We start from the raw sequence: 19,524 nt of genomic DNA, 5'->3' as shown, positions 1-19,524 counted from the left end.
GCATCATTTGTTCATTCCCTACTCACACTCACATCCTCACCACAGACAGCGTTATCAGTGTTTATCCTGCATCATCTATTCCCATCTTACTCATATTTCACACTGACGCCCACACCACAGGCAGCGTTACCAGTGTCCATCCTGCATCACCTATTCATTCCCTACTCACACACCCACTCCCTCACCACTGACAGCGTTACCAGTGTCCATCCTGCATCACCTATTCATTCCCTACTCACACACGCTGAAGCCCACACCATCCTGCATCTTCTTTTCATTCCTTACTCACACCGCCACACACTCACGCCCACACCGCCATACACAGCAGTCCCTGCAAAGCAAAAGATACCACCAGCTATTTTTCAAGTGCAGCGCTATTCCCTGTAATATATCCCTCATACTTACACTTTTATTTACATTTACAGTGTCAAATAATGGCTGATAACAGAGACTCCTGCCCCGTGATGACCTTCCCCTTGGCCCCGAAGATCCAGCACGAACTACAGACGAAATTCGGATCTTTACATAAGGGACTGTTGGAGGTTGGACCAGGGCGGTACCTCCTGCCACAGCACTGCAGATTGTACCTTGATAAATATGCCCAGTTCAGGTGAGTAGATTTGAGAGAAAGAGAGAGAGAGAGAGAGAGAGAGAGAGAGAGAGAGAGACTTGGGGGAGAGAAGTGAGTCTATGATCTTTACACACACATACAAGGAGAGAGAGAGAGAGAGAGAGAGAGAGAGAGAGAGAGAGAGAGAGAGAGAGAGAGAGAGAGAGAGAGAGAGAGAGAGAGAGAGAGAGAGAGAGAGAGAGAGAGAGAGAGAGAGAGAGAGAGAGAGAGAGAGGGGGGGGGGGGTGCAGGGAACGGTCTAATGCTATGAATTTCGTTAACGCAGACTTACCCGTCGATATGTCATAAAAACACCCCTGCTAAAACCAATACACTAAGTCCTGTATGCAACAGCACTACAATGTATTCAGTATAGACGGTGGCTCTACCATGTATTCAGTATAGACGGTGGCTCTACCATGTATTCAGTATAGACGGTGGCTCTACCATGTATTCAGTATAGACGGTGGCTCTACCATGTATTCAGTATAGACGGTGGCTCTACCATGTATTCAGTATAGACGGTGGCTCTGCCATGTATTCAGTATAGACGGTGCCTCTGCCATGTATTCAGTATAGACTGTGGGCGTTAGCTCCAAAGTGGTAACATGTGGAGGTGTATGATACGTAGGAGGACTGCTGGGCCTCATGGAACGGACGCATTAAAAAAAAAAAAGACCTACTTCATATACAGTACCTCACTGGCAGCAGTATTATCCAGACTGAATCTTCCTCATCATTGATCCTGCCATCTTCCCCACTCCACCTTCAGTTCATCCCCAATCCACATCCACCATCCGTTATCCCCCTACCCTACCCTCATTTAGAGTGACGTGTAGGTTGTTGAGCAGACCCAGTAACCGCAGGCAAGCAACCACTCTCCACCCAGTTAATAAGGGCACCATAGAGGGCAGCACATCACTCCATAGTTGTATTATACGGTTGTCACCCAGAAGTGTAAACAATTTACTGGTTTAAAGGATACCATTACATTTGTCAGTCAGGTTAGAGCCACCTGAAGTTGAAAGAGTAGCAGTAACAGTGACAGCAAGGATGGGAGTAACAGGAAGAGAGGAGAGCAGACACAGAAAATGAATGATGAAGGTGAAGGAGGATGTAAGCAGCACTACATTAGGTGAGTGGATGATGGTCGCCACCGCCTACCTACCACCGTGACGTGTAGGTAAATAAGATATACCGAATTTCTAACGATGGGGAAAAATCAAAGATCTAAAGAGTATATGACTAGTGATGACTAACTTTACTAGGGCTCTCACCACAGCCACCAAGAATTACCATGAATCCTCCGTGATATTACCATAGATGCAATAGAATTGCCTTAAAAACCCCAGGTGTTATATATATATATATATATATATATATATATATATATATATATATATATATATATATATATATATATATATGGAGCCTCTGTGTTAGTGTTAAAGTGTGCTTTTTTGTACATTGAAGAACGAGGGTTCGCGCCCCGTCAGGGTAATATACTTTGGGAACGTTCTTCTGGCCACGTACTGCATTGGCGGACATCAGGGGTGCCGTGGTTGAACCAGTGTCGCGTACTATAAAGTATGTTTGCACCCAGTCGGCTTCCGTGGGCCGATTACATTTGGTTCACAGTCTACACACACATCCAAAGCCACTCCAACACTACAATACACTTACAAGCACTTCTCACCCTACATACAATCTCTACGAGACAGCCTAAGCCACTTGGTAGAGATACATTGGCTGTATCGTCCCCGCTTCGGTTGGGATAGGCCGGTCCTGATGAGATTATATATATATATATATATATATATATATATATATATATATATATATATATTGTTACGGAACAGAGAAAGATAATGTACACTTTAAGTGAGAATACGAAGAGTCACTACTGTCCCGTAAAGTTCCAGGTTCAAAACAAAAGAGTTAGGTAAAATTACAAGTTAAAGTTTAATGCTTAAACTAACAACAAAACATTCAGGACTCATAAGGATAATGTAATGGCAAATAAACAGGTTAAATATATGGTTAACTGCAATAGCCTCTATTAACACGAAATTAGCAAGAGTAAATTTATCTAAGTCAGCCCTGATAAAATGAGATACCAGATAATACTCAGTGAATGCCAGATAAATAATTACAGATACAAACTATTATCAAAAATGACTGACATAAAGAACCCCACACGAATTACAAAAACTTCACTAGGCCTACAAATTAAACTTATGCTATACAGTACAAGAAAAAATGCAACAACAGTTATACTCAAATTACACACAGCTGCTAGATGGTTGGAGATTTCTTGAGCACTCACAATAATATCTGTACAGGGGAGGACAGAGATGTGAACAAAATGAGGAGCAGATCTAAGTGGCAATGATGCAGAGACTGAGCTCATTATATAGGGGCCAGGAGAGCTTGATACAACTTGTAATGAGGACGCGCAAATGAAGCCATGGGGACAAAGAGATGACAATCCCGCAAAGTATAACAGAGATGTCGACTTACTCTACTATAACGGTAGAAGGGGGGGACTGAGGCAGAACACGCTCGTGATCAAACATGCAGCAACTGTGCGTTAAAATTACACAAAGGATGATGAAATCATAGGCTATGTAACACCTCCCCACAAAGAAAAAAGAAATTTACAAAGGAAATTTCTTATTACTCTAAAACAATCTGTATATGGCATTACAGACCATGCAAAGGTCTTTCCTAATATTACAAAACATGAGATCTCCCTAGCACGTTCAGTCATAGGTACTTGCCAGTATCCCTTTAACAAATCAAACTTACTTATGTACCTAGCCTTTCCGATCTTGTCTATGCAATCTTCCACACGAGGGAGAGGGTAAGTGTCTGTTTTAGTTATCTGATTAACACGTCTGTAGTCGATGCAAAACCTCTGTGACCCACCTGGCTTAGGGACTAGAGTGACAGGAGAACTCCACTCGCTCTGACAGGGCTCAATCATCTTGTGGTCCAACAGGTAGCCAAGCTCCTTCTGGATGAGAGGAACTTTCACTGGGTTCACACGGTAAGGAGGCAATTTAATTGGCTTTGCGTCTCCAACATCGACATCATGCATCAACACAGTGGTTCTTCCTGGAGTGGCACGGAACACTTTGGGTACTCCTGCAGTAATGCTGAAAACTCCTGCCTTTCCTTGGGAGGTAGATGAGAAAGCTTAGTCTGGAGATCATTCATGATATCAGGATTCTTCCCCAAACTATCACTCAGGCTCATACTGCATGGGAGAGCTTCACTTGCAGACTCAGGTGGAACAGCTACAGTGCAGACTGGATTATTTTCGTCCCGCCTGTGATATAATTTTAGCATGTTGATGTGACAAAGTTGCTTGCTCTTTCTACGATCTGGTGTGGCGATGACATAGTTGACATCACTGAGTTTCTTCTCCACGAAATAAGGGCCACTAAACTTGGCTTGAAGAGGTTGCCCATGAACTGGTAGCAGAATCAAAACCTGATCTCCTGGCTGAAAGTGGCGTAACCTGGACTTCTTATCATACCAAGTCTTCATCTTCTCCTGAGCAGCTCCTAAATTCTCTCTCGCCAGCTGTAAAGCAGTGGACAGCCGTTCTTTGAAATTCATCACATACTCCAGCAGGTTGACGTCATCTTCCTCCGACAGCCAGCATTCCTTGAGTAGCTTAAGGGGTCCTCTTACTTCATGGCCAAACAGTAGTTCAAAAGGTGAGAAGCCCAGTGATTCATTTGGAGATTCTCTTGCGGCAAACACAACGAACGGAAGACCTTTATCCCAGTCTTTCTGATGTTCCAAACAGTATTTCTTGAGCATCGATTTGAGTGTTTGATGATATCTCTCCAACGCTCCTTGGGTCTGGGGATGGTAAGCTGAAGACGTGATCTGGGTGATGCCCAACTCTTTCAGAGACTGCTTGAAAACATTCGACATGAAATTACTTCCCCGGTCTGACTGTACCTCCTTGGGCAGACCAAACTTTGTGAAGAACCCTAGCATTTCCTTAACCACGTTCTTTGCTGAGATGTTTCTAAGTGGAATGGCTTCAGGATAACGAGTAGCCATATCAATCATGGTCAACACATAAGAAAATCCTGAAGAAGTCTTAGGAAGAGGGCCCACAATATCCACCAACACACGGGTGAAAGGCGCCTCAAAAGGAGGAATGGGAACTAGAGGTGCAACCTTTTCGGTCTGATTACACTTCCCCACAACTTGACAGGTGTGACAAGACTTACAATACCAGGAAACATCCCTGAAGATACCTGGCCAGTAGAAGTGTTTCAAAATGCGTGCCACAGTCTTCCTCACTCCAAGGTGTCCTGCCAAACTGGAATCATGAGCCACTCTAATGATATCCTGCCTACAAACACGAGGGATGACAACTTGATGTACAACCTCCCATTCACAGTCGGCTGATGCTGTTGGGGGTCTCCACTTCCTCATAAGTACTCCTGACTTTACATAATAACAAGTAGAAGCACCGGCTGACTCTTCTTCACTGTAAGCAGAGTTAGCTAGACCTTTCAACTCAGGGTCAGCAACCTGCAACTCAACCAACTCTTGACGAGACAAATTATCAACACTACGGGGTACTGCCTCATCTGGTGAGTGGTCCAAATTAGCAAGAAAAGTGTCAGCTAGGATAACATCATCATCATCCTCTAAATCACCGGTAACTTTAGACTTAGCCCTAGTGACAGCACATGCAGGGAACACATCAGGGACATCACAATCCTAGGTCGCAGCCACTGGCTCACTAGACAACTGAGGAGCTGGACACACTTGACTTCCACCAATATCATTTCCAAGTAAGAAAGTTACACCTGACATTGGGAGTGTCTCAACCAACCCAACCATAACAGAACCATTAACAAAACCAGACTCTAAATTCACTCTGCACAGAGGAACAGAGAAGTAATTATTCCCTACACCTTGTAAGATTACAGTTTCATCAGAGGAATTAACATTAGAGCCTAGAACACTGGTCAGCATAAGGGATTGGCAAGCACCTGTATCACGATATATTTTAACTGATTTCCTGTCATTACTGTCCATAGGACTGACAAAACCATCAGACAGGAAATTAGCACATGAACTCTTGAGAGTGTCACCCACGTTACTGCTCAAGAGGAGCTCCATCATGAGAATTTAAGTTACCCCTCAAAGCAGGTTCAGTTAACTCAGTTAAAGAATTCTGGGAACTCTCAAGAGTGGACACTAGACCAATTGACTGAATATTTAAAGACTCCTTTTTGTTCACATCACGCTGTCTCCTGAAACATCTCTCCGTAGTATGACCAAGCTTACTACAATAAGTACATTTACTTTTCTGAAATCTAGAGGTGAAGCTGGTATTTACTTCCTGGAGAAACATCATCTTTATTCTCTTTCCTGTTACCTGTACTCTGAGTAGAGGCAACGTACTTACTCTCAGCTTTCCCTTTTTCTCTAGAATATCTCTTGTGAGTGAGAACATACTCATCAGCTAAAACTGCAGCATCAGACAAATTATCTATTCTTTTTCTCATCAAGATATAGGCTTACATCTTTACTAATACACCTTTTGAAGTCCTCCAGCAAAATCATCTGCTTAAATTTGTCAAAATCAGAATCCACATTCTTAGAATTTAACCACTGCTCTAACAAATCTTCTTTGATTTTTGCATACTCAACATGGGATTGCTTATCTTGCTTGTATGTTGTCCTAAATTTTACTCTATAAGCTTCAGGAACAAGCTCATAGGCCTTAAGAATCAAGCTCTTAACTACATCATAATTATCAGACTGATCCTGAGGCAAAGATGCATAAGTTACTTGAGCTTATCGGTGAGAACAGTTTGAAGGAGTACTGGCCAATACTCCTTAGGCCAATTAAAACCTGTAGCTACCCTCTCAAACAACTGAAAATACTTTGTTAAATCAGATTCATTAAAAGGAGGGACAAGTTTAACATTTTTAGCCACATCAAAATCATCAGAGCTAGATGATCCAGTTCCACCTTGTTTCATGCGATACTCATGGTCTGCCTGAATCCTGGCAAGTTCAATTTGTGCCTGAGCCTGTACCTGTGCCTCTTCAATACGAGCCTGAGATTCCGCCTCCTTAGCCTGAGACTCAGCCTCCTTAGCACGTGCTTGAAATTCAGCTTCCTTCACACGAGCCTCCTGCAGGGCTAGCTGTAACTTAGCTAATTCAATCTGCGTTTGCTCATTTGGAGGAGTTACATTAAACAAGCTTTCATTAATCATGTCAACAATCTGATCTTTAGAATGATGAGAGCGAACAACAATTCCCAATTGTTGAGCAACAAGCTTAAGTTCATTCTTTGTTCTGTTTTCTATATCACACACTGCACATTTGACAAAAAATCTTTGGCTTCATCAAGTGTAGAAATAGTAGCCATCATGAATATATCACAGTCACAAAATATCAAACAATATCCTTATGATAATATCCTGAATATCCTGATATGAGGTCGCCAAATTTATGTTACGGAACAGAGAAAGATAATGTACACTTTAAGTGAGAATACGAAGAGTCACTACAGTCCCGTAAAGTTCCAGGTTCAAAACAAAAGAGTTAGGTAAAATTACAAGTTAAAGTTTAATGCTTAAACTAACAACAAAACATTCAGGACTCATAAGGATAATGTAATGGCAAATAAACAGGTTAAATATATGGTTAACTGCAATAGCCTCTATTAACACGAAATTAGCAAGAGTAAATTTATCTAAGTCAGCCCTGATAAAATGAGATACCAGATAATACTCAGTGAATGCCAGATAAATAATTACAGATACAAACTATCATCAAAAATGACTGACATAAAGAACCCCACACGAATTACAAAAACTTCACTAGGCCTACAAATTAAACTTATGCTATACAGTACAAGAAAAAATGCAACAACAGTTATACTCAAATTACACACAGCTGCTAGATGGTTGGAGATTTCTTGAGCACTCACAATAATAATATCTGTACAGGGAGGACAGAGATGTGAACAAAATGAGGAGCAGATCTAAGTGGCAATGATGCAGAGACTGAGCTCATTATATAGGGGCCAGGAGAGCTTGATACAACTTGTAATGAGGACGCGCAAATGAAGCCATGGGGACAAAGAGATGACAATCCCGCAAAGTATAACAGAGATGTCGACTTACTCTACTATAACGGTAGAAGGGGGGGACTGAGGCAGAACACGCTCGTGATCAAACATGCAGCAACTGTGCGTTAAAATTACACAAAGGATGATGAAATCATAGGCTATGTAACAATATATATATATATATATATATATATATATATATATATATATATATATATATATGTGTGTGTGTGTGTGTGTGTGTGTGTGTGTGTGTGTGTGTGTGTGCGTGCGCGCACGAACAAGTCAAAATAACGAGAACAGGAGAAAATATCTTTATAAACACAAGAAATTTGTATCTGAATATTATCGCTGACAACGAAGTTGGAGGAAGTTTTGTATTCACCAATGTTTGTCTCTTTGTCCACATGATATCTCCAAAAGTTCTCTATGAATTTCAACGAAATTTTGTGGAAGGGTAGGCCATGGGCCAAGAAAGAATTGATTAGATTTGGGGGCGGATCCGGATCTGGATCCGGAATATCCCGCACTATATCTCCAAAAGTTCTCAATGAATTTCAATAAAATTTTGTTCAAGAGTGGGCCATGGGTCATGGAAAAATTAATTAAATTTGGGGGAGGATCTGGATCCTATGTGTTCCACACAATACCCCCACGGATCCGGCAGTGACATTGGCGGATGTATGCACTCTCAGAGTGCTTTCTAGTTGATAATGCACTCAAGTTCTGAGCTAAATAAAACATATATATATTTTTTTTTAACAACAAAAAAATATTTCAAAGAGAAAAATAATCAATAAAATTTTTCCAACAGTTTTCCTACATTCATCATCAGCTGCATTACTTACTACATTCTTTAGAGCAGGGTGAAGATGGTTATCCAGCTGCAAGTGAGCACTGGATACACCAATTCTTTTTTTTAGTCCATATTTAGTGTGCAGTATGCTAACCAGGCTTGTACCTTTAAGTGCATTTCTCAGGTCAGTCTAACTACGTCTTAAGTGAAAAGTCTCTCTGCTGAAGCATTTGAGTGTGGCAAGATTAATGCATATTCTGTTACCTTAGAAAGACTGGGTAATCGTTGTTTTCCATTAACATCAGTCAACAGAAGCTGAGCATTGAGCATTTCGGTTATGGCAGAGAATAGTACGTTTAAGAATGTCAGGGTTAGGTGCTTTCACTTGACTATGTACTTTCACTTGACTTGGTTAGGTTAAGTTAGGTTGGTAAGGTTAGGTTCGGATATTTATTGATATTCGTAGACTAGGTTTATGTGTTTTGACGATTTTTACCTTAATTACTGTGGCAAAATACGAAAGTGTTCTCGTCCGTAAAATATGTCTTAGAATAGTCTAAACTATTCAGAAGAAAAAGTACTAAAGGCTTGGCTAAAAGTATATATTTACCCAAAATTATTCCGCTGTTGAATTCAGAATTATATCATGATCAGTACACTACCATTAGGCTACTCACTGCAGTTTCCAACCCCTTAACCGCGGGTTAAGACTTCATAAAATGCCGGAGGAAAGACAGTACACTGACGATTAGCACACCATAACACTGCTACTGGAAAGCCTGCGAATCTGGGCTTGGAAATCGGAGCACTCACCGCACTGGCTGGCTGTGTGGACAGTGTAGTGCGAGTGGACGAGACAGCAGAGATAAGCAGCCGGTCTCGTTCGACGTAGTAGTGTACCGTATGGAGTATGGCCTGCCAGGCCCGGCCACCATGTGATGTAACCGTGTATATTGCCGTTGTTCGTGGCCATTATACCAGATTTTTTTTTTTTAATATAATGATATTGAATGCATGATGTACTTTAAAATTATCAAAATTACCTTAGATTTTACCACCATAATGCCCTGAAATACCTCAGAATTACCTAAAAAATTCCATTACCTCAGATTTCCTTAGATGAGTCATAATTACCCAAGCAAAGGTAATTACCTTAAAAGTGAGAGCCCTGTTATGTCTTTACAGTAAATATGCAGTTGAGTTTTAACGTGGTTCTTCAAATGTTGGAGCTTTTCTCTCCTTCCCTCCCTCCTTCCCTCCCACCCTTGCTCTCACTCTCTCTCTCTCTCTCTCTCTCTCTCTCTCTCTCTATCTATCTATCTATCTATCTCTCTCTCTCTTTCTTCTTCTTCTTTATCTTGTACCTGCCATTTCTGGGAGGTCCAAGAGAGAAAAAAAAATCCTCATGTAAGACGTAGGACTAAAGATACCCCATCAAGAATTCAGGTTATTAAAAAGACTCCAACGACGACTGGGTACTTTATTGGAAGAGGGCTGTGCTACACTCTCGGAGTCTAGTTGTGCTCTGTCTCTCCTAATTTCGTGGAGGGGAAGGTACAGTACGTGTGCTTCAGTTCACCAGTCCGTTAGGCTGGGTTAAGGAATATCTCGGACTTGTATGCGTAAAACAGTCTTCTCATCGTTCTCTTCCTTAGTTTGCAAATTTTGCGACAGGAAACTCTTATCGCCAGTTAGCTCATTTTTTTATGTTTTACAGGACGAATTTTTCCTACGATTTTCATTTTTCTTGCCCAGGTTTCGGCCAGATGACGTAGTGGTGATGACGTTTCCCCGCAGCGGCACGACGTGGACGCAGGAGATGGTGTGGTGTATGACGCATGACCTTGACTTCACCACAGCCATTGATACGCAACTCAGAGAGAGATCCCCCTTCCTTGAGTAGGTACCAACATCACTTGATTCTGCTTCACTGGTAGTGGCAGTAGTTGTATAACCTTGACTGACCTGTGCAGCTGAGATGTGTGGGGTGAGTAGGGTGTGTTTGATTCGCGGCTGCTGGTTGGCCGCCGATGATTTAAATGTACAGCTTTTCTTATTTTAGCACATATATATATGTATTTTTCATTTGCCTACAGTATAAGCAGCCAGTTGAAATATGGAATAATTTCCGAAGCTACAGAGGTCAAAATTAGCTTTAAAAGTTTACTGTTATCAAAGAAAATAAAAGTTGATTATAAAATTTTAGAAAACGATGAATGACTTTGGAAGTTAATTATCCACCCACGGTGTACACCCACGTCCGCACGTTGCACTGAATCCACCCACGGTGTACACCTACGTCCGCATGTTGCAGTATAATATCCACCCACGTAGTACACGTCCGTCCGCATGTTGTACTACAGTACATGCCTGCATTTACTTCAGTGACATCATCGGCGGCCAATCAGCAGCCGCAAATCAAACACACCCTACTTGCCCCACACATCTCAGCTGCACGGGTCAATCAAATAGACTAAGAGTAGTAGTAGTAGTGGTTGTGATGGTGGTGGTGGTAGTAGTAATAGTAGTAGTAATGGTGGTGGTGGTGGTGGTGGTGGTGGTAGTAGTAGTAGTAGTAGTAGTAGTAGTAACATGGGAGCAGTTGTAGTAGTAGTAGTAGTAGTAGTAGTGGTGGTGGTGGTGGTGGTGATGGTAGTAGTAGCAGAAGTAGTAGTAGTAGTAGTAGTAGTATTTGTAGTAGTAGTAGCGGTGGTAGTAGTAGTAGTAGTAGTGATGGTAATAGTTGTAGTAGTAGTAGTAGTACTCTTAGTCTATTTGATTGACCTGTGCAGCTGAGATGGATGGGGCAAGTAGGGTGTGTTTGTTTCGCGGCTGCTGACTGGCCGCCGATGATGTCACTGAAGTAAATGCAGGCATGGATTACGGACGCAGATGTACACCATGGGTGGATATTATAGTGCAACATGTGGACGTAGGTGTACACCGTGGGTGGATGTAGTGCAACATGTGGACGTAGGTGTACACCGTGGGTGGATGTAGTGCAACATGTGGACGTAGGTGTACACCGTGGGTGGATATTATAGTGACTTGTGGACGTAGGTGTACACCGTGGGTGGATGTAGTGCAACATATGGACGTGGGTGTGCGCAATGGGTGGATAATTTGCCTCCAACCTCACTCATCGTTTTCAAACACTTTATAATCAAGCATAATTTTCTTTGATAACAGTAAACTTTTAAAGCTGATATTGACCTTTTCCTCTTTGGAAATTATTCCATATTTAATCTGGCTGCTTGTATTGAGAAGACAATATAAAACTATAACTATACAGGTGTTAAAATAAGAAGAGGTGTACATTTGCATCATCGGCAGCCAATCAGCAGCCGCGATTCAGACACACCCTACTCGCCTCATACATCTCAGCTGCACAGGTCAGTCAAACAGGGTATGGCACTATAGTCAATTTTCTTCCAGCTGATGATCCACTTTCGTGAATGTGGCACCTGCGCACTCCTGCCCCGTGATTGGTTGGTTTCAATTTAATTACTGAAGTATATTTAAAATAATGTACCAAATACTCCAATTCTCACAAATGCTGTTTTGCATTGTCATTGTACTATACAAAGAGACATCAAACGAGTATGTATCTGTGCTTCACCCAAACGGACAATGAATTTGGGGTCAACCCCCAGTTAGCGGTAGGGGGGGCAACGTCAGGTGGGTCGGGCCGAACATTTCAAATGGGCATAAAATCGTCAATTTTCACCAGATTTACTCCAAACTTGATATGTGTCATCTTTGACTAGATTTCCTGCTGTGTTTATACGCCAGCACTAAAATGACTGCCCAGGACGGGTTTGCTGTGCATTGGCACCGCTTATTGTTTGTCTGTACTCTTACGTCTTTTGATTTTTCATTGATTCATGTCATATTCTTGTTGATCAGGACTACGTAACGCCTCTCCCTTAGCGATTTCTTTTGCCTATCAACTAACACGTCAACATCATAGTAAATTAGAACTGTTGCTTAGTCTCCTTTGTCCTCCATTGAGTAAGTATGAGGGACGCCTTCCCACGGTGACACTGAAATGGACAGGTCACTCCCCTGCCTGTTTATACAAAATTTTGTCCCTCAAATCTCTCCCTATCCCCGAAAGGAGAATGGTGAACGAAAAGAGCAGGACTACTACTAGTACAGCTACAACTACTGCTACTAATACTGCTGCTGCTGCTACTACTACTACTACTACTACTACTTTTTCAAAAAATCACCTCCATCCGTTGGGGAACTACATTGTGAAGATCAAAACCAACCTTCCTAATACAGTTCACCATTTGGAGTTGTAATGTGAAGGTTAACACTAACCCTCACACTACTAGTACTACCACCACCACCACTACTACTACTACTACTACTACTACTACTACTACTACCACAGTTTGGCATAGACGTTTGGAACTGGAGGGGTTAAATACAGTCTTCATTGTTTTACTGGAAAACAAGTCAATACTTTGGCTCTACATCCTTTTCCACAACCTGGCCTAAAATTGCCGTGTTTCCGTCCTGAATGCTGAGTTGTAACAGTGGGTAAATACTAGAATAGGATGCTGATCACGAAGAAGTGCCGTGTAAAAGACGTAGCATTGCCCTTTTTCTGTCCCTGAACTACGAGAAATAAGCTGCGAAAGGACGGACATTTGGGCCAAGTTAAGGTGAAGGGAGTATATGTGTATATTTTCGTCCTTTTTCAGCTTATATCCAGTTGTTCAATGATAGAATAATATAAATGCCACGGTGCTGCATTCTTTCCACGTCACTTCCTCGTAACTAACACCATATTCTAGTGTTCATATTCTGTTACAACTCCACATTGTAGTTGGAGGGGGTAATTTTGCGCCAGGTTAAACAGGGTATAGATATTATACTCTTCTAACGCTAATTTCGCCTAAACTTGCCATTTCTCCATCTTGGCTGTGGGGGTGTAACAATAGATCAAGATTACGATATGGTGCTTGTCATGAGGAAGTGCTATGTAAAGGATGTAGAGATACAGAACAGTAATTTTTTGTCACTGAGCTAGGATTAACACTAGAATATGGCGCTAGTCATGAAAAAGTGGTGTGTAAAGGATGGAGAGGAGAGAGAGAGAGAGAGAGAGAGAGAGAGAGAGAGAGAGAGAGAGAGAGAGAAACTGACAACGATCCTTTTTTTCAGATATGACTCACTTTCCCATCCAGATTTTCCCCGGCCCAGTTTTCTGGTTGACAGTTTTTTAAAGCAACATCCAGACGTGGACCCGGGCACCAATGGGGTATTTTTGGCCCATGCTGAGTCCATTGCTTCTCCTAGAATAATCAAAACCCATCTGCCCTTCTCACTTCTCCCGCCATCCATTCTTGAGAGCTGTAAGGTGGGTGACGTACTCTCTCTCTCTCTCTCTCTCTCTCTCTATGGCGGCATAACCTTAAGCTTCGCTATTTATATGATGAAGCTTCTTGTTTTCACCAGTATTATTTTTCTTTGCACTTTTCTCTTCACTCTTGATGACATTACACATGAAGGAACTCTAAGGTAACCCAAGTCCTTATGCCAAATATAAATGACGTTGAACTATTTTTAAAGGTGGTATACTCAGTTTTATTCTAATAACTACATATTTGAAAATTAAATATCTCACAAACTAATTGAGATACAGCTATTTGGTTGAAGATCTTTTGATAAAAATATTTCCTGAATCATTTTGGCTTCATATTTTGCCATTTAGCCTAGTGGAAAGTACCGAATTCAAATCTGCCCAGTTTTTTCTTTGCAACAAGTTTTAGGGAAAATCACAACAGCTTTTAAGAATTACATTTCCATATATACAGCTCTGGTCCCTCTTTTGATCTGAAAGGATTATGGTTACAGTTAAGCATACGGTTAGCTAGTTATTGAGACAAAAGTAAAATTTACATATGAGTTCTTCGACACCTTTGTTTCAGATCCGTTGTTGATGCTACAGAAGTAGTTATCTTAGGGTCTTCAGAGCTTGTTCATATTGCACATACCTTCTATACCATCACCAGGATCATTGCTGATGCCGGGAGGAGTAGAGAGAACAGAAAGAGATCGAGGACCGGATGAGCAACGATGGATGAAGCATGTGCTACTGCCTACAACCCACTGAAGTGGTGCAAATTGCAGACCTCAGTCTCTAGGAACAGTGGTTTGGTTCAACATCAGGACGGGTACGCTTTCATCAAGCGCCAGGATACTGGCGCTCATGTTTTCATGCACCGCCAGGCAGTTGTTGCACCAAACCGATGGCATCTCCAGCGCTCCCTCAGGGATGGTGAGCCGGTGGAGTTTTGTCTCTTTGGGACTCCCAAGGGTCCTGAGGCTCGGAATGTTACTGGACAAGGAGGCATGGCCATGCAGGGTTCTACCTATGCACGGCGGCATCTCATGGCCCAGGGACGCCAGGTCAGGGATCCTGTGAGTCCTGGGGAGATAAGCACCGTTGTGGAGATGTGCATCGCGATGAGAAAGTTTTTTGTGGGGGTGACAAGGAGGCTTTGCGATTTCTTCTCCCCAAATCTTTGAGGAGAATGGGCTGCCTCGCCTTGTCATCCTCTAGTGATTGGCTCATGATGTACACTCTGTTCCTTGCCGATGAGAATGCCGGGCCAGCCAGCTGCAACCTGCTACCCCCTGCATGACACTGCGGAAGTGGCTGAAGCTGGATGCTCCATTTAATTGGAAGACTGCCAACCAGATCACTGACCTGGCACTGGAGTTGGACACGGCTACGACCACGGCTGAAGTACACCACCTGCTGTCGGAGACAGAAGAGGGTGGGACTATTCTGCCTCTGTGTCCATGGCCGAGGATGTGTCGACCTGCTCCTCGGCTGGGGAGGAGGTCGATGAGTCCTTCCCTCCTTAGGCAGAGTAGAAAATCCATCTTGCCCTGCTATTGTGGAGTACAAAGATTGGCTAGATGAATCTTCTTTCCATCACTCTTCATACATATGCCGCCCACACCCAGTCGTATCAGCTCGAAGCCACAACCTACTCCAACCTCTGTGATCTGCTACAGGCGGCTGACCTGGGTGAGTGGATTGCACCCATTCTGATTGTGAGGGGGGAGGAGGTATGTCTAGCCGATATACAGTACGAGCATTTTACTTCATGCTCCTACCCCGCTTGGCCCCCTAGATTGGCCGATATGTGTGGTGCTTGAGCTTGCTGGTGACTTGCTTTCCCAGTCCTCCTGGGCATTATGCCCCAGATACTGGGCGATGGCCATAAAGACATAACTAAAAAAATACATTAATAGTTATGGCGAAGCTTCCTTGTTGTGGCTCCACAATAAGATTAGGTAATTAGTTTTAATCTATTTTGCTCTCTCTCTCTCTCTCTCTCTCTCTCTCTCTCTCTCTCTCTGTCACTGTTAGTCTTGATCTACTTTGCTTTCTACCGTAGTCGACAAATACAGACTTAGGCAGTCTAATTTTACTTTTGAAATCTGAATCATGGAGATGAAGATGATGATGATGATGATAATGATGATGATGATGATGGTTTACATTTTCATTCGCAGGTGATATACGTGGCTAGACATCCGGGTGACGTGTGTGTGTCTTACTACCACCTTCAAAGACTCTTCAAGCAAGTGAATTTCAAAGGCGACCTGGAAGAGTTCCTGGATTTGTGGTGCCGAGATTTAGGTAAAAAGAGAGAGAGAGAGAGAGAGAGAGAGAGAGAGAGAGAGAGAGAGAGAGAGAGAGACTGAGGAATGGGACTTTGCAGAAATTAATAAACTGATTGTTGATGTTGATTTTAATGCGGTTGAAAGGTATAGTTTGCAGTAATCCTTCTTCTTCATTTTCTTCTTCTCGTCCCCCTGCCTCTCTTTATTCTTCTCCCACGCCTTCATCTTCTTTACCCTTTTTTCTTTCTTTCTACTTCTTCTCCTTCCTCTTCTTCTCTACAGTTCTGCAAGGGCCATACTGGAGTCACTTAAGCGAGGCATGGGCAAAACGCACCCACCCAAACCTCCTCTGGCTATACTACGAAGACATGAACAAGGATCTGCTGAGGGAACTTCAGCGCCTGGACCACTTCCTCGCCACAGGCCTGACGGAAGACGAGCTGTTGCAGGTGGCCCAGCATTCCAGCTTTGCCAACATGAAGGCCAGACCTGCCACTAACATCAGTCTCATCCCGGAATATCCTGAACTGGTGCCGGGAGAGGCTGAGTATGTGAGGAAGGGTGAGTTTAATTAGCGTCGTTGTTGTCATCATAATCTTAATCATCCTCTTTTTATTTATCATCGTCAGTCATCAAATCTTTGTCATCATTATAATTGTTATTGTCTTCATTACCATCATAATCATCATCATCGTCCATTGTCATTGTCACGTTTGGCATCATTATCATTATTATTTCCTTCAGTTCCAAAAACATCTTCGTCTGTCGTCGTTGTCGTCATCCTTTTTCATCATCATTATTGTCATCATCATCATCATCATCATCCCTGTCTTCATCTTAGTGTTCATCATCATTGTCGTTACATCATCATCATCATCATCATCATCATCATCATCCCTGCCTTCATCTTGTTCATCATCTTTGTCGTTACGTCATCAATATCATCATCATCATCATCATCATCATTGTCATCATCATCATCATCATCCCTGTCTTCATCTTAGTGTTCATCATCATTGTCGTTACATCATCATCATCATCATCCCTGTCTTCGTCTTGTTCATCATCTTTGTCGTTACGTCATCAATATCATCATCATCATCATCATCATTGTCTTCGTCGTAGAGTTCATCATCATTTTCGTCACATCATCATCATCTTCACTCACCTCATTAATGGATGCAAGCCAGTGAGACAAAATAGGTTAAGCATGTCAGGTTGAATGACCAGGTTACAGTATGCTAAGCTGGGCATACAACGATACACAAGATGGATGGTATATTGCACCCTTGTATCGTGTGGTCCTGGCTCAGTCTGCTGGTATGGGGAAAGCAGAAATTTTGGTTCATCATGAGACTACTAATCAACCATGCAGTCAGTGAAAGCAAAATAGTGGACAGTATTAAGGATGTAAAGATTTATAGGAAGTAGTAAATATGTAGAAATGGGGGAGAGCGAGGGGGAGACCGAGGATGAAAAGGAGGGATGTTGTGGAGAGGTATATAAGACAGGAGGATGTGAGCTGGGGGGAGGTAAGCGAAATTCCAGAGGACTGGATGACATGGAGGCTATTTGTTTGTGGGTACCCCTTACGGGATTAAGGCGTCTGGCTATTTATGGATAAACAGAAAAGATTTATGGGAAGTAGAAACTTTACGCTGACTCAGCCGTCCCAGCAACACATGGACCTATATTGTCACTGCGTAAGGAAGCTCCCTAACACCTCTTCCTAAGTGATTTATTTTGGGTTATGTCTGGTTAATATTCTTTTGTACGTCATTTTTGCAGAGTATGGTGATGGTAGAAGTATTTATATAACACTGAAGAGTACAGTAAGGTATAATAAACAAACCACTTAGGAAAAGGCGTTAGGGACCTTCCTTAACTAACAAGAATACGGGTCATTGTGTAATATATGGACCATCCTTTACTAGAAATAGGTAGATATAAGCTGGGTGAGATTAAGGTGAGCCCACAGATAAAGGTGAAATAGCATGTTTTACCTGACAAAGATCCATAACCCTTTGCAGCTCAGTTGATGGCCAAGTGAAGGCAGATTGGAAGGTCAATTTAACTATTAATGAAGGAGGCTCATGTCCACCTCATTACTAAATTTCATATAAATTCACGCAACCGCGATTTAATTTTCAAGTTGTAGTAGTGGCCCAGTTCCATCAGGTGAAATTACACTGAGTATTGTATGTTCTCAGTGGCAGTGTTCTCAGTGTTCATCCTGTGTTCTTCTCTCCCTACAGGTGCCACTGGGGACTGGGTCAATCGCTTCACTCCCCAAATGAAGGCCAAGTTCCAGGTACCATACTCACAAATTTTCTTGAGCATAATCTGAGTATGAGATTGTTACTTTATGCTTTTACATCCACTCCTGACACTTCATAGCCAGTCTTGAGTTGGTATTAGGATGAAAAATTTATACCAAAGACAATGATCTGTGATATTACTGAACCACAGCGATAGAGATTTGTTTATTCCAAAAATTTACTTGGATCTGTTATTCTTCTCCAGGCTTGGGTGGGGACGGGGAGTAAGGCAGTCGAGGAGGTGCCACCTAGGTACACCCAAGGACAAAAGTTCACTTAACATTACACCTGTTCTGCTTCCCACTCTCCTCTGTTGGCTGTTCAAATGCTGAGAAGCCTGGTCTGTTTCTCTGCCTATAAATAATGCCCTCCAATCTAAGCTATTAGTTGAGGAGGGTTGGGTGATGTCCTGCTCTGAGTGTAGCTACTGCAGGTGAACTCAGTCAGCTCAGTTTAAGGACACCTCCTAGGGATGGATGTTCGGAGGGATGGGTGGGTTGTAATATGGTGTTGTGATCTTGGTGTTGTATTGCCCTGCACATGAATACAGTAGGTAGGTGTTTTTTCATTGTTAGTGTCCTAATATAATGGAATTTGGGATATTGTTGTATAGGGTTTGATAATGTTGTGTGGTGAGTTATGTACCAAGGTGTGTTGTGTGTTTCATATAGGGACAAGGGTGTTGTGTATTGGAGAAGGCTGCTGCAAAGAATTGTGTGCACCTCATATCGAGGTAGTTTCTGACAGGGAGGACTTTTGTTCCAGATTGCAAGTAACCTGTGGGAGGGATTTTGGTGGCGATGCATAAAGCATTGTTCTGTATGATCTGCAAGATGTTGTGTAGGCACTAGATAGGATGGGAGCCCATGCCAAGGAGGCATAGGACATAACTCATCTAATGTTTATAAGCAAGGAGAGCGTTTCTCTTTGTTCCCCAAGTGTGTCCTTGTGGCTGCCCTTCGTACATTGAGTCTGGGGACGCACCGCCTCTTATGTACAGTCAGGGAAAGTTCCGCATTAC

At 42.4% G+C, this 19,524-nt stretch overlaps 1 protein-coding gene across 1 annotated transcript; it reads left to right on the top strand.

Annotated features, from left to right (window-relative positions):
- The first annotated feature begins 434 nt into the window (after positions 1 to 434).
- Positions 435 to 18,532, top strand: LOC145396033 (sulfotransferase 1B1-like). The gene is made up of 6 exons (XM_080269497.1): positions 435 to 610; positions 10,288 to 10,431; positions 13,762 to 13,903; positions 16,075 to 16,201; positions 16,468 to 16,746; positions 18,441 to 18,532. Exons 1-6 carry the CDS (start codon positions 435 to 437, stop codon positions 18,530 to 18,532), a joined length of 960 nt encoding a protein of 319 aa, XP_080125623.1.
- Positions 18,533 to 19,524: the final 992 nt, after the last annotated feature.

This window comes from Coenobita brevimanus, chromosome 34 (assembly GCF_032717465.1).
Source record: "Coenobita brevimanus isolate Jiangsu-jjx chromosome 34, ASM3271746v2, whole genome shotgun sequence".
In the NCBI taxonomy this organism is placed as follows: domain Eukaryota; kingdom Metazoa; phylum Arthropoda; class Malacostraca; order Decapoda; family Coenobitidae; genus Coenobita; species Coenobita brevimanus.
Note: the sequence above shows the minus strand (reverse complement) of the source record. Positions and strands in the feature narration are given on the sequence as shown.

Coding starts and splice junctions, on each gene's coding strand:
- LOC145396033 (XM_080269497.1), top strand. CDS start 435: ATGGCTGATAACAGAGACTCCTGCCCCGTGATGACCTTCCCCTTGGCC. Junction 611..10,287: donor GATAAATATGCCCAGTTCAG/GTGAGTAGATTT, acceptor TTTCTTGCCCAG/GTTTCGGCCAGATGACGTAG. Junction 10,432..13,761: donor GAGAGATCCCCCTTCCTTGA/GTAGGTACCAAC, acceptor TCTGGTTGACAG/TTTTTTAAAGCAACATCCAG.